Source organism: Ursus maritimus, unplaced genomic scaffold (assembly GCF_017311325.1).
Source record: "Ursus maritimus isolate PB19 unplaced genomic scaffold, ASM1731132v1 scaffold_32, whole genome shotgun sequence".
Classification (NCBI taxonomy): domain Eukaryota; kingdom Metazoa; phylum Chordata; class Mammalia; order Carnivora; family Ursidae; genus Ursus; species Ursus maritimus.
This window is the reverse complement of record NW_024425786.1, coordinates 16,892,229-16,906,546: the sequence shown is the minus strand read 5'-3', so window position 1 is coordinate 16,906,546 and position 14,318 is coordinate 16,892,229. Positions and strand designations below refer to the sequence as shown.

At 39.9% G+C, this 14,318-nt stretch overlaps 1 protein-coding gene across 3 annotated transcripts in view; it reads right to left on the bottom strand.

Moving 5' to 3' along the window:
* Nucleotides 1-14,318, bottom strand: part of KDM1A (lysine demethylase 1A) — a 58,413-nt gene that overhangs the window by 12,750 nt on the left and 31,345 nt on the right. For 2 of the 3 annotated variants that reach the window (XM_040618948.1, XM_040618949.1), the window contains 5 exons: nt 13,867-13,959; nt 12,921-13,027; nt 11,275-11,356; nt 10,006-10,100; nt 119-261 (listed from right to left, as the gene is read on the bottom strand). In XM_040618948.1, the coding sequence (XP_040474882.1) occupies nt 119-261; nt 10,006-10,100; nt 11,275-11,356; nt 12,921-13,027; nt 13,867-13,959 (520 nt within the window). The remainder of the gene's footprint in view (nt 1-118; nt 262-10,005; nt 10,101-11,274; nt 11,357-12,920; nt 13,028-13,866; nt 13,960-14,318) is intronic. The other variant, XM_040618950.1, reaches the window with a different exon arrangement.

Below are 14,318 nucleotides of genomic sequence, written 5' to 3'. Positions count from 1 at the left end.
AATTCATATGAAAATAAGTGAAAACTAGCTCAAATAAGACTTGCTGAAAACCTTAAAGCATAAATAGCAAATCTGTACATGGAATTCATTATACAATAAGCAGTATCAAAGTACTTACTGAATGACGACTTCCAACGCCTGGCCGAGGGACACAGGCTTATTATTGAGGACATTGAAGTCTAGCTGATGACTGAGGTAAGATGTAGCTTCTAGCAACCGGTTAAACTCTTGTTCTACCATTTCATCTTTCTCTTTAGGAACCTGAAAATCCGAAGTATAGCAGAGTTGGTCCTTATAGTAAGACCAAACATAACCATCCATGAAAACACAAATAAATGCTCTCCAGTTTAAAAGGTCAAAATATGTACCTCAAAGGGGAACCTTTGAGGACAATGATTCCAACGTTCTTTTCTATGAAGTGGTCAATTCCATTAAATGAGGTATGAAATGTTTGGCCCTGATAGTTTCTATTCTCCCAATTTTGCCCTCTGAGCTGGGACTCCACCTCTACGAATGGCCACAGGATGCCCACTGGTGCTAACTGGTGCTAACAGAAGTTACGTGGAGCACAAGGTGTCCTGGAGCTGACATGCACTGAGAGAAGCTGGGCCGACATGCAAATGACACACTGGAAAAGTCTCAGAGAACAAAAACTATGTCAACACACCTGAGGGCTTTCCAGAATAAGGGCAGGATGGAAAAATAAGAAGCCCAAGGTATTGCCTTTCCCTCAAAGATGAATTTCAGGTGGGAGTAGGGAAGAGAGAAGTGAAATTCACGACTGTTATCAGAACAACAGCACCTTCATTCTTCTGCAGAGCAGCAGTGTTTTATGGCACCAGTTCAGTTCAGAGCTGAATGTCCAAAGCTCGTAGACTAGGAGTGACTGAGGTACCAGGCCTGGCTCATTACTGTGCAGGAAGACAGCAGTCTGCGAAGCAGATCATCAGGCTGCAAGACCACGTTCCTAATCCCTGCTGTGGCCCTGCCTGCTGATACCGGCGGTTAGTTGATACAAATCCCTCTGCTACTGCTTAATTCAGTCCTAAGTAAACTGCATCTGCAACCTCCCTGCTGAATTCACGGGAGGAACAAGAAAAAACAAGCATCTCTAAGGCAAGCATGTCTAAGGCAAGCATCTCTTGTCAGAATAAACTGGGCAGCAACTGGGAAATGGGGTTTGAAATATGGAATTTCACTTTACAGCCAACCTAAAATTGGTAGTAAGAAGACAGCATTAAAGAAAGTTCTAATAAACACTAAGGCCAAGGAGGAGTGATCTTTTATAGTCAGAGGTAACTTGTGGGTGAGATCATCACAGTAAGATTCTACCTCTCATTTGAAACGCCTTAGTTTCTGCCCTTTCCAATTAAACAGACACTTTTTCAGGCACCAGTCTCTGCCCTTCACCGAGGAGTCGCACAAGTAACTACGGGATGAGCCACCGTGTGGCAGAAGAATATGGCAGAAATACAGTCTGCACCCAAAAAGGAAAGGGAAAAGGACTGCAACTCTCTTTTGGAACTGTAAATATGACACCGTAGCTGACCCAATCAGAATCATATTCTAAAGCATCAAATTCTACAAGGCCAAAGATGGGAACGATCAGGAAATCGTTATGAATTAGAGAATCCCCGTTGGCCTAAGAAGTATAATCCCTGAGAATCTTCTGGTTTATGCTGAGAAATAAGGCAGAGAATCAGACTTTGGATGCTTGGTGCCCTTTACATAGGAGTGGTACCTGAGACTCGGTGGATCACACACATCTGACCTACCCATTCACCTCCATGGCCAAAGGAAGCAGCTCTTGGGGACACCCCTACTTATTCTGATTACACAGCTATCAGAGCTGATGGAAGAAACCCTCTTGTCAGGAATTTCACTGACTTTCTCGTCAGTTGCTTTTCCTCAATGATGTGATGGGTCATATACAGAGCAGCTCAAAGCAATGCTGAAATTTTGCTCAGTGTGATTCCTGCAATGATGTTACCAAAGATGGTTCTAGAAACTCTAAATTTGGTGTCTCTTTAAAAAAGGAAACAATTACATTTTTTAACACGAAATCTATATAGTTATGAGATCTTAACTGATCCCAGATGCAATGTGCACGACTGCTTTTCCTGGAGTACAAAACAGTGATATTTCTATGTGTGGCTTCAAAAATGCCTAGCAAGAGGATGCTACAGCAGCAAGAGGGACCAGCTCACATGTGCCTCTCGTTCAACAGGGCAGAATGTGCCAATACCCAAGTGTGCGCATGGTACAGATTAAAGCTCCTCCAGCGTCAACTGAATGGCTTGCTTCAGACGAGCTTTAATCTTTGTAGCTAGGGCGGCAGTCACATAGGGAAGTTCATACTGAAAAGTACGCAGCACTCAGGCTCAGTAACTGGGTTCAGGGGTTGTGGTGGAGAAACATTTAAAGGGACACTGTCAAGGTTAGAGGGACCAAATTTGACCTTTTGTTTCTTCCCTCTGTTTGCTGAGCAGCCCACGTGATTCGTAACGCTTCCCCCTTTAGTCCGCCCTCACCGCCCCCCACAAAAAACCTTTTTACATGCGCTTTCAATGACAAAACCTCAAATGGCACCAGCCCAACATACAGGCGCAGCTCTACCACAACAAACCAGTGTGAATGTATGATGGAGAGGACCTTTGGAAGGGAAAGATCGAAGTTTCAAGCTTTTAATGGATTACTGTAAACAGTGAAGAAAATGATTTGAAAAAATTATTAAAAAAAAATACCTTGACAGTGTCCTTTTAACCAGTGCAGCAGAGAGAGAAATAAACTGTAAATAACAGCCCAACAGCCACGTCAAGTTTAGTTTTGTACGACAGCAGTAAAATCAAGGCTTTAAACACACAGCATGACAGAAGCATTCTGTTAGCTCAGAAGCTGCAACCACCAGAGAAACAAGGAACAGACCGTATAGAGACCAAAATGGGAAAGTCAAAGCACAGAAATGGGCAAAAGAAAGGTAGTTTGGGGAGGCGGATGTGAGGGTGGTAAAGGGAGATGGCATCAGAAAGCAATGAGGAATAAAGCAAAACTCAATAAAAGAGAAAAGGAAAAACACAGAACAGTAACAAGAACAACAAAATCAAACAAACAAAAACCAAACCAAAAGATGACTGCCTCATCTGACGGACACCAGGATGACACACTGCATCTCTGGCCCACTGACTGGGTCCTCTGCTCTAACTGGAGATTCCACCTTCCAGAATACGAGAGACAGCACTTAGGCCCCACCCATTTTCCACCTAGTTAAGCAATTTTAGGACTGTTGCCAGAGAGACCAGGGATAGCTTTCAAACCTGGATTTTGTTCCTATTAACTTTAGAATTCCACTTTGAAATTAAAGAAATATTTGGAAAATAGCAAATACTTGTCCATTAGGAAACCAACACTGGGGAAAAAACCAAAATGTATTTTTTGATATATTTAAATCTTGAATCGGTTTTTAAAATTAAGCTAGTCAGATATGTTCTATTTGACATACTCAGATAATGAAAAGAACTTTAGCAACTGACCAGCCCCTGAGCACCCCTGAGGTACCTGTTTCAGGTCACTGCCCTCCCCTTGGTGAGAACCCTTGAACTGTTAGTTCCATAAAAAATTATGGAAAGGAGCTGAAATACTGGCAGTCTTTAAACACAAGGTACAATAATTTTCATTTTACCTGACTATTCTACTCTAGCTTCTTAAACTGCATCCTGAGAAAGGAACTCACCAAGTGACTGCAAGGGGCTAAGCACCATGTGTGATGGCAGCTGGATTTCTGTGACAACATATCGAGAACACAGAACAGCAAACTAAGAAGGGAAAGTAGCTCTGATGATGTTCTCTAGCAAAGAGTCAAAAAGGATATCAGTAAAACAGACTTTTTTGGAAACAGATTTGATTACAACTTTTCAAAGCCATTTATTTCTCTATGAAAGGCTCCAAACAGTTCCTTCAAACTGAGAATCTGGCATGTGTCACTGCTCTAAACAGGTACAACCGCGACCGCTCTGGTCCTGTAGACAGGCTATGGAGCACCCCTGAGCACGGCCTGGCTATCTGGCCCACGCAGAACACATTCAGGGAGAGCCAAGCGATTTCTGGACAGGGTCCTAGTCCTGCAGGAAGTCATCTCAGAGGGAGGACAGCTCTCCTCGGTTCTACCTCTGGTTACATTCTATCATCACAAACCCTTTAAGTCCTCAAAACCCTTGCTTCCAGTGCGCATAAGCTCTCCGGCGGCAGAGCAAAATGGAGTTAGGTGCTGCTACGTTCTGGACACCCAAAGGTTGGAGATTTAGCCAGAGAAATCCTAAGAATAACACAATGAAAACAGCTGTAATGGCCAAATTTGGCCAACAAAGGCTACAGTAAATCTCTGTCTCTCCCATTCCCATGCACTTCTAGACTTATGATAAAACAAAAGATTAAGATTAGTTCCTTTGGTAAAACCTGGAAGAAAAATTTACATCTGAAGAGTCTCTAATTCAGATTCCCAAATAACTAAAAGAAATGAGATACGGCTAATATCCTTAAAGAGAGAATAAGGACAACAGGTATATACTTATTCCAAATAAAATTCATTATGATTCTATAAATGGAACCGGTTGTCTACCCCATTTTTTTTTTTAAACCTCATCAGGAATCTTTTAGGGGATGTAAATAATGGACTTCTCTAAAGCAGTAACTAAGCTGCATGGAGAAGGCACACACAACACATCAAAGCAGTTCACTCCAGCAGTTTCCAGCACACAGTAGAGGTGCTCTGTAAATTCTTACGAAATGAATAAGTTAATAAAGCTTGGAAAAGCAAAGTCAGTATTATAATTATATTTGAAAGGAAAGTAACTATTTTGCATCTTTAGGAACATTTATTAAAGGAAGGCATGAAATTTTTACATTTATAAAAAGTGCAGATTGGAAGACTTTAAAAGGTAGAGAAAAACCACCTTTAAAATACCAAATCTGGGGGCGCCTGGGCGGCTCAGTAGGTGAAGCGTCTGCCTTTGGCTAGGTCATGATCCCAGGGTCCTGGGATCGGGCCTCACATCGGGGCTTCCTACTCAGCAGGGCATCTGCTTCTCCCTCTCCCTTTGCCCCTCCTCTCTGCTCATATTCTCTCTCTCAAATAAATAAATAAAATCTTAAAAAAAAGAAAACAAAAAACCTGTTTCCACAAAGGAAAAGGAAAACTAAAAGGCCAGCAGGCCTGTGTCAAAAGTATAACTAACCCAAGCATCACTCCATATGAATGCAAATGACAACCTGCTGAATTGAGGTAGGTACGGAGTATAACCAATTAATGGCCTTCGTAAAAGACCTGGCACTTTTTACCTTTCAAATGTATCTTTCTTCCTCACAAAAGCTGAGCTATTCCCAAGAAGAAAATCAAGATCCGTTTCTCCAACTAGTTACTGAGTCTTTGGGCCTCACTTGGTAAAAACAAAACAACAAAAACTACAAAAAAGCCCAACTCCCTACCCCCAGTGGACACTAGAGATTTTATAATGCAAAATGCTATAGCAGTGCAGTAATTTGATTAAGATGCTGTTTCATTACTCAAAAAAGCCAAAATAAAACTAGAATTTAAAGCCCCTGAGTTACATGTGTACAAGGAGATACACAGAAAACATTTATAGTTACTACTTCCCCCATCTCCACACACATCCATGTTTTCAGTCTCCTCACTGGTGATTCCCAAATTATTCCTGAAATATGAATTACCCTATTTCCTAACTATCTCCATATCCAGTTAAAGCTGATTACGGCATAGTTCAGAGAATAACTTCATCATTAGTCAATCTGAGGACAGCTGCTGTATTAGCTCTGTTTTTATGGGCTTGGAAGATACGTCTAATTATAGGGACATCCTATATTAGAACCAAATAAGAAAGCCCTTGTTCTAGTCCTCTAGAGCCATCGAATAAGCTTCTGTCAAAAACACACACAGAAGCTCAACACCCCGGCTGCAATGCAGGACCAGAGAGAATGAAGTGAACTCTTTCCGGGGTTCTTGTGATCGTGATTAAAACAGTATCAAGATAACAGAAGAAAAACCACTTGCCATGTGATTTCTTTTTATAGCAGCAAAATGGAGGGCGCCTGGGTGGCGCAGTCTTTAAGCCGTCTGCCTTCGGCTCAGGGCGTGATCCCAGCATTCTGGGATCGAGCCCCACATCAGGCTCCTATGCTATGAGCCTGCTTCTTCCTCTCCCACTCCCCCTGCTTGTGTTCCCTCTCTTGCTGTCTGTCTGTCAAATGGATAAATAAAACCTTTAAATATATATATATATATATATATGGCAGCAAAATGACTAGGTATGGTGACAGGTCCTTAAGATGATATTACAAATGACAGTCGTCACTCTGAGCTAACTGCTGACTTTGTGCAGGATGAGGGAATTTCTATGTACTAACAACAGAACCATCAAATCACCCTCTTTTACGCGGAGGCTGTCTACAGAGAATGGAGGAAGACAAACCCATTTCCTTCAACGGTTTACCAAAGCAAAATCAATGTCTGAGTGAATGTCCACTCCGGGGGGGGGGGGGTCTTGCTGCCTCCTTAGAGCAACTGTTAAAAGAAGGCTCTTGGAGAAGAAGACTCGGCTGCTGAAGTCACACAGGCAGCTGGAGCTGCACGCACTTACTCCAGTCCCCACCTTCTCTGAAACACCAGCCAGACACAGCAGAGCGGTGGGCACACCTCCGAGATACTGCAGGTCTGGTTCCGGACACCGTAATAAAGTGAGTCAAATGGATTTTCTGGTTTCCCGGTGCATGCAAAAGTTATGTTTACACTGTACTATAGTCTGTGCAATAGCATTATGTCTAAAAAACAATGTACATACCTTAAATAAACTACTTTATTGCTAAAAAAATGCTAACCGTCATCCAAGCTCTCAGTAAGCTGTAATCACTGATCACATATTACCATAATAATGAAAAAGTTTGAAATATTGTGAGAATTATCAAAATGTGACAGAGACACAAAGCGAGCAAATACTGTTGGAAAAATGGTGCCGACAAACTTGCTCTATGCAGGGTTGCCACAAATCTTCCATTTGTATTAAAAGGGGGGCCATATCTGCAAAATGCAAGAAAGCAAAGCACAATAAAACAACGTATGCCTGTAAGGGAGTGTGATCTGGGACACCAGGCAGCACGTTCTGGTCCGGAACGACCCTAGGCAAACACCATGTCTGGGCTTTACGTTCTTCCCCTGCAAAATGACAGAATGAAGCAGCTGACCTACTTACTCCTCAGGTTTCTGAAGAAACAGATTTGTAATTATAAACAAAATTAATGAAACTACAGCTCTTAGTTCTTGTCCGATAAGCCAAAAGCCAATCTACTGGTTAACAGTTGTCCATTTCTCCTCTGAACCAGACTACAAAATCATTAACGTGACTTCTTGTGTTTGATTAACTTAAGGCAAACAGAACTAACTCAAAGCTGCAAAGAATTTTCTCCTCAGTTTGAGGGTGCCTGAAGAATCCTCCCTGCCATTTGGCTACTGCACCAAATACAAACACACTGAGTCAGAGAAACCCTTTTGTAAAGGTCAGAGTTGAATGACAACTACAAACTGCACTTGGAAAAATATCCCTGCATACACAGAATGCTGAAAACCACACACCGGCTTCACGGAGGCTCACTACGGTGCTACTCAAAGGGCTGGTCCTGGTGAGATAAGGAGCTTATGTCAGATCATAACTGAAGCACCACTTCTTTCATTGGGAAGTCCTGCTACTCACCCCCACGTCCCCCAAATCATCATTTGAACTAACAGTGTGCTTAATGATGTAGTTTATTTTATATTCTGGCACAAACGATGTCTTTATCTCATCCCATACTGGTAACCCAACAGTTAGTTCATGAATTAGCAGCTCGTTGCAGGCCACACTTGAGGGGAATGCTGGTATACTATGTAGAAACAAATGTTTTAAAAATGTGTTAAAGTTCCTCTAATACCAAGAAAGGAAGAGACAATTTCTCTGGGTATTTCTATTAGAAAAAACTTCTGTCAGAAAGACTAAACCTGCTCTATATTCAGGAAAGTCTAAAGAAAAAGACAGTGTCTCAATGACCAGTGATGACCTTTGGTTTGGATTCATTACTTCTTGAGGACTAATGTAATGTGTACTTCAGAGGCCTTGCTTCAATTCAATTCTCTACATTATTGTCTATCTACCTAAAACACCTATCCGGTCACGTCACTTTTCCTGCTCTCAACCCTCTGAAGCCCCAACGTACAAATCAGCCTAGTAAGCAACATCCCTCACGCTCAACTTCAGTTTTGTATCTTAGCCCCACCAGTATAATCCCATCCTCCTTCAGAGACGTCTCCTAGTCTTAAACCTTCCTCCACAACCACATTAAGTCCTAAGCCACCTTCACAAATGCTCTCTTTNTTCCCTCTAAATCTCTCCCTACTCTTGCCCCTCCCACTTTCAGAGACTTTGACTCTTTCTCTCTCGCCCTCCCCACTGGCTCTTCCATAGCAATTTATCCTTTTATCTAACCCTCGGCAAATCTGCCTTGTGTTACTGGAATATGTATGAGCAGTATATTTCTAGTGGGTGCGCTTTTTTTGGGCAGGGGCTGTACCACAGATTTTAATGATACTTATAATTCCTGATGTTCTTGGGTTCATAAAATAGCTAGAGTCACAGGGAATACATAGTAAATGTTGAGAACAATGCCTAGATTTTGGCAAATATTTAATAAATACTTGCTGATTGACTGTGATTTGCTTTAAAATACCCCAGACCAAAAAACACAGAAGGGACTGGACACAACAAGATTAGAATAAATGAAAGTTCATTATTACACTATTCTTTCTACTTTTGTGTAGGTTTAAACATTTCCATAATAAAAAGCTGGGAAACAATTATCTGTGTACAAGTCCCACTAGACTGTGGAGTCTCCTATGGCAGGGACTGTCTTATTCATGTCTATAGCCTTTATAACAAAATAACAGAATAACAAAAGTTTATTGAACTGTTGACTTAAGCTCTACTTCCTCCTTTTTCTCTCGTTCATTCTATTTTGTTTATTCTGCCAGAAGGTTGTCCCACCCCCAAAACAAGCCCTGGGAGGAATCCGAATCCAGAATGGTGAGGATAGAAGCCAAAGCATTCCCTTAAGTCTGTCCTCTTCTGATAGGAACCCCACAAAGCCTAAAGGCCTTAGTGAGGATGTCCATCAGACTAGCAGACTGAATTCAAGAGTTGAGATCTTACCACCTTTAGCAACAATAGCTAAACTGCCATATGCATCGTGAATCTTCCCTTCCTCAAAATACAAAGCTGATAACATGCTTATATCCCAAGAATGGTAAACTTGCTCATTCCTGATAGGGAAGGGTTGGTAAAATTCTGAATACGAACTTTTGAACTGCACCCACCCCCCAAAATTAGGACTGACTTACATTATCTAAGCCTCCCAGTACACTTGTTGTTAAACTGCTCTTACTCCCTCATAGCAAACATCACTGCCATGCTACGGCCTACTAAGTATAGGAAGCTTCTATGCCTCTGCTCAACAAATACTTTAATCTGCCTAAGCACCTGAGTTCAGTATCACCACCTGGCTATTAGCGCATCAAAGTCTTGAACCTACACACATGGAACGGAAGTCGTAAAGAGCACACAGAGCTAAAGCACACGATGGGAGGCACAATACAAAGAAATGAAGAGTCAGGTGTCAATTCCACAGGTCTCTTAGAGTAGGTGGCCACAGCCAAATAAAAAAAATCAACTGTCTAGCTAGCCTTCATGACATGTCTAAACATAAATGCCTAAACAGGCATGTAAATTTGCACATATGCAGTAATAATCCCTTCCTATATAGCTCACAGTTAAGGAACAATCAGAATGTCGCATAATTTCTATCCTCAGTTCACATACTGATATGTGTGTATATTCATCCACACATTTCCCCAAATTGTTGTTTCAACTGAACCAAAGAAATTTTGAAAAGTTCTGTTTGTCCTCAACTTACAGCTTGTCCATTGGCTTCATAAAGTGGGCATTTTTGCTTGATCTTGGCCAATTCCATATTTACTTGTTTGCTGACCACAGCCATGGGATTCCCTCCTAAAAAAAACTCAAACTATTAAATTCAACATATCTATGAAGAGAGAACACAAAGCAAAAATAAAAAATATTTTTACCCAAAATTTAAATACTCAAAGCTTAGGGTATGTAAATTATAGATTTAAAAAAATGCCCAGTAAAATAATATGTAATATATGCTTGTGAGAATTACAATGAAATATATGAAATGTGTAAGGTAAGCATAAAGAAGCAAAAAGTTACCTATAACCTCACGTTAACATTTTATTATAGATTCTAGGGGCGCCTGGGTGGCTCAGTCAGTTGGGCATCTGCCTTCAGCTAGGGTCGAGCCCCACATCGAGCTCCGTGCTCAGAGGGGAGCCTCCTTCTCCCTCTCTGCTCCCCTACCCCCTGGCTCATGTCTTCTCTGGCTCTCTTTCTCAAATAAAATCTTTAAAAAAATTTATTATAGATCCTTCTGGATTTCATGTGCATAAAATTATACACACACACACACACACACACAAAAGGATCACAATGCATGTATTGTTTTGTGATCTTTTTCTCAACTTAGCAATAAACCGTGGCCATCATTTCATGTTAATATAAAGCTACATAATTTTTAGGGGTTGTATAGTTCTCTTCGTATAACAATATAATCCTTGGAACCATGTGTTCTGATGTTTTGTTATGCCACATTTAAAAAGCTCCAGGGGCACCTGGGTGGCTCAGTGAAGTAGACTCTTGGTTTTGGCTCAGGTCTTGATCTCCAGGTTGACAGATCGAGCCCTGCCACGGGCTCTGCACTCAACTCAGAGTCCTCTTGAGATTCTCTCCCTCCCCCTCTGCCCCCCCCCCGCTTGTGCATGGGCAGGCACCCCCACGTGCACGCTCTCTCAAATAAATAAAATCTTTAAAAATAAATAAATAAAATTAAAAAAATTAAAAGCTCCAAACAACATGGTCCACTTGTCTATTTTCTTAGGATAATTTCCTAGAACTGAATCTGCTAGGTCAAAACACATGTACAATTTAAATTTTGCACATATCAGTGTATCTTTTCAGGAAGACTATTTGTCAATTCACCTCTTACTAATACTAACAGCATTATCTTAAACCAAAATATTTTAAAACCACATTTATGGCTTTAAAACATAAGCTTAATCATGAGTCTCAGATCTTGTATAACAGCACAAAACTAAGGACTACTTACCAAGACCTGTCACTACCATAGCTCCAAGATCAGCTACATAGTTTCCTTTGCGAAATGTAGCAACTCGTCCACCCACTCGATCCTGTTTTTCAGAAATTAAATGGCTAAAATCATCAATTCTATTTTAACCATAAGAACCTGGCATGGTACCACCCCAGGCCTCTGTCTCTTATAATTTAAAAAGGAAGTTATAGTTTAGAGTATACAGGGCGTGCAGTGTAGGCACAAAGAGCAAGTGAAGTTTAACCATTTGAGGGAGTGGAAGGTAATGAATGAGAATTAAGTGATAGGAGATGGGAACAATTTGACAGCCAGACATATTTAGCCACAGGTACTATTATCTCTCTACCCAGCTGTCTCTAATACCATTTATTGTAGAGGCTGAGCAAGGGCCACTCACACAGAAAACATCTGTTCACAAATTGCAACACTAAATGCCATCTTTCTACCACCATGTCCTGACTTTTGCCCCCCATCCCCCCAAGTCAGCTGTGAATGACAGATGACTTCTCAGACTTCTCAGTGCAGCCCCATGTCCAGGAGCAGAGTGTCTACTGAGCATAAACTTTTGACATTATCTCTCATTCCTCAACAGGCCCAAGTTTATCTCTGCTGACTAGGGATTTTCAAATATGGGGAAAAAATTACTGAGCTGTAGTGATGCTTCAATCATGGATATTATGAGAACACTCTAACCTCTAAATAAACGAAAGCAAAACAAAACAAAAAACCTGTATGCTAGATTAAGACTCTGCATGGGTAGGGATCATATTAGTCCCGTTATTCATTACTGTATTGCTAGTACACAGGACAAGAGGGCACACAAATGTTTCCTAAATTATCTATAAAATATTATTTTTAGCAGGACTATATTGAAAATTATTTTGATTTCCCATACTTTATTTGAAAAGAATATTTTAAAAAATTAACAATTTATAAAAAAGCAACTCAGATGTACTACACAAAACATTCTGAAAGCTTCTATAAAATTTTAGATTGTTTAGGTTACCTGAGAAGTTTTTTTTTTATTTTTTAAGTGGTGTTATGTCCAGGGAGGCCTGTAAGCCACTGGAAGATAACTAAATGTCAAAAATCACTCATGAAAATAATTTCAATAGTAGCATCTTAACATGATGTTCTTTTTCCCCCACTCTGGGCCATCATCCCCTTCCTCCTCCCATGTCTATTTCTCTTCCTAGGACTGATGATAAGGGAACCAACATATCTTGGTTGCATCAGGCACGAAGGGATGGCTAGCGCCTGAGGTGCATTCCTTTTCTTTTACTTTCAAATGGATACAAGCCACTCTGTTACACCACAAAAAATAACTGCTACCTACAAAGGGCATGTCCACGAAGGCCCAAAATTTGAAAGTTAACTACAAAAAACAATAACTTGAAAATATCCACCAAAGGGCTGTATGGATCATTTACAAACTCTAAATACTGAGTATCTTTCAAAGCTTCACTGTCAAAAATGCTTTATCCAATATAAATCACGTTATCTAAAATACTTTTAGTATACAAATCAGTTTGGTTTAGTTCAAGCTGTAGAATTCATTAATTTGCAATAGATAATTTCTTATTGCATTGATAAATATCTATTTGCATTAGGTCAGGCTTCTAAACACAATACAAAATTCTTACCCTGGCTTCCAGAAGCGTGACATCCATTCCAAAACTTTGTAATTGACGAGCTGCTGCCAAGCCTGAGACCCCAGAGCCTATAATAATTACCTTTCCTGTCTTTTTAGCTAAAAGTAAAAAACGAACAAAAATTACAATATTTTGTTGTAGGTTTAAGAGTTTGTTTTACCATTTTTTACATCATGAAAACCTCTAAGTTCTCAACATGTCATGATGTCTTTCAAAGTGAACAGTTCACTTATTTTTCAAAATAGAGAAACTATCTGAATACAAATTAGCAAATACTGAAACTTACAAATTTTAATTCAATGTTAAAAACTTATAAATGAAATCCTTTATCTGTAAAGATTTCCTTTCTCATTACACCATAGTCACGTGCTTTGGTGTCTGTGACTGGTTAACTTATCACGAATAGTCTGCTTCATTTACCTCACAATTATACTAGGACAATTTGACAGCCAAATTATTCTTAAAGTCCTTTTCTTTAAGCTCTACTTCTGCTGTCTTTACTATCCCTTTTTGAAGAATTATTAAAGCATCAAAAATAAATTAATTAAAAATAAATAAAAGTGTTAATTTTCAAAATATCCCTGACTCCTGGATTCCTGGCAGTATAAAGAACTGGTCAATGAAAAAAAACCTCAAATCTCTGCTTTCCTAACAGACTTCTCTTGTTTTTAAACAAATTTTGTTTTCTGATTTTTCTTACACTGGAAATTATCTTTTACGACAGTATACTCATCAAACCAGAAATTACAGGCAATGCATATTTATGAAGAGATTTTACTTTAAATCTAACATATAACGAGATAAGCTTGGGAATATCAGACTCCAAATTTAGACTTAGAAATCAAAATAAAATGCTAACAGCCTCCTGGAAATAAAAGAGAGTCCTAGAACTGTAACTTAAAAGCCCATCTATGAAGTCCATCTGCCAGGTCCTTACTTGGTAGGGGTTTTATCCTCTTATAGATGCCGAAGTTGATCAGACCGTGACGCTCTAAATAACTGTGAACTCGGTGGACAAGCACAGTATCACCTACAGAACAGATGAATTTTAAAACAAGTTCATATCTTTAGCAGTTTAAACAGAAAGTTCTTTGAATCTTGTTTTTCCATCATGAAGTTATTCTATACATATTTTCCATAAGCTTCAGATCATGTGACTCCTTTAGAAAAGTGATTCCTATGAGTCTACGATGTAGTCCAAAATGCCGATCACGTGATTTGGACTTTTTAAGAATGATATTCAGTTACAGATGAAATAAAGAATAAAAACAACCCTTTTAAAAGTAGTATCATAATCAGTCACTTTGGCAAAAACTTTTCAAGACTTTGTGGGTGATAAATGGAAAATGAGAAAGCCAGCCAGCCAGCCAATCAAATGTCAACAAAGCA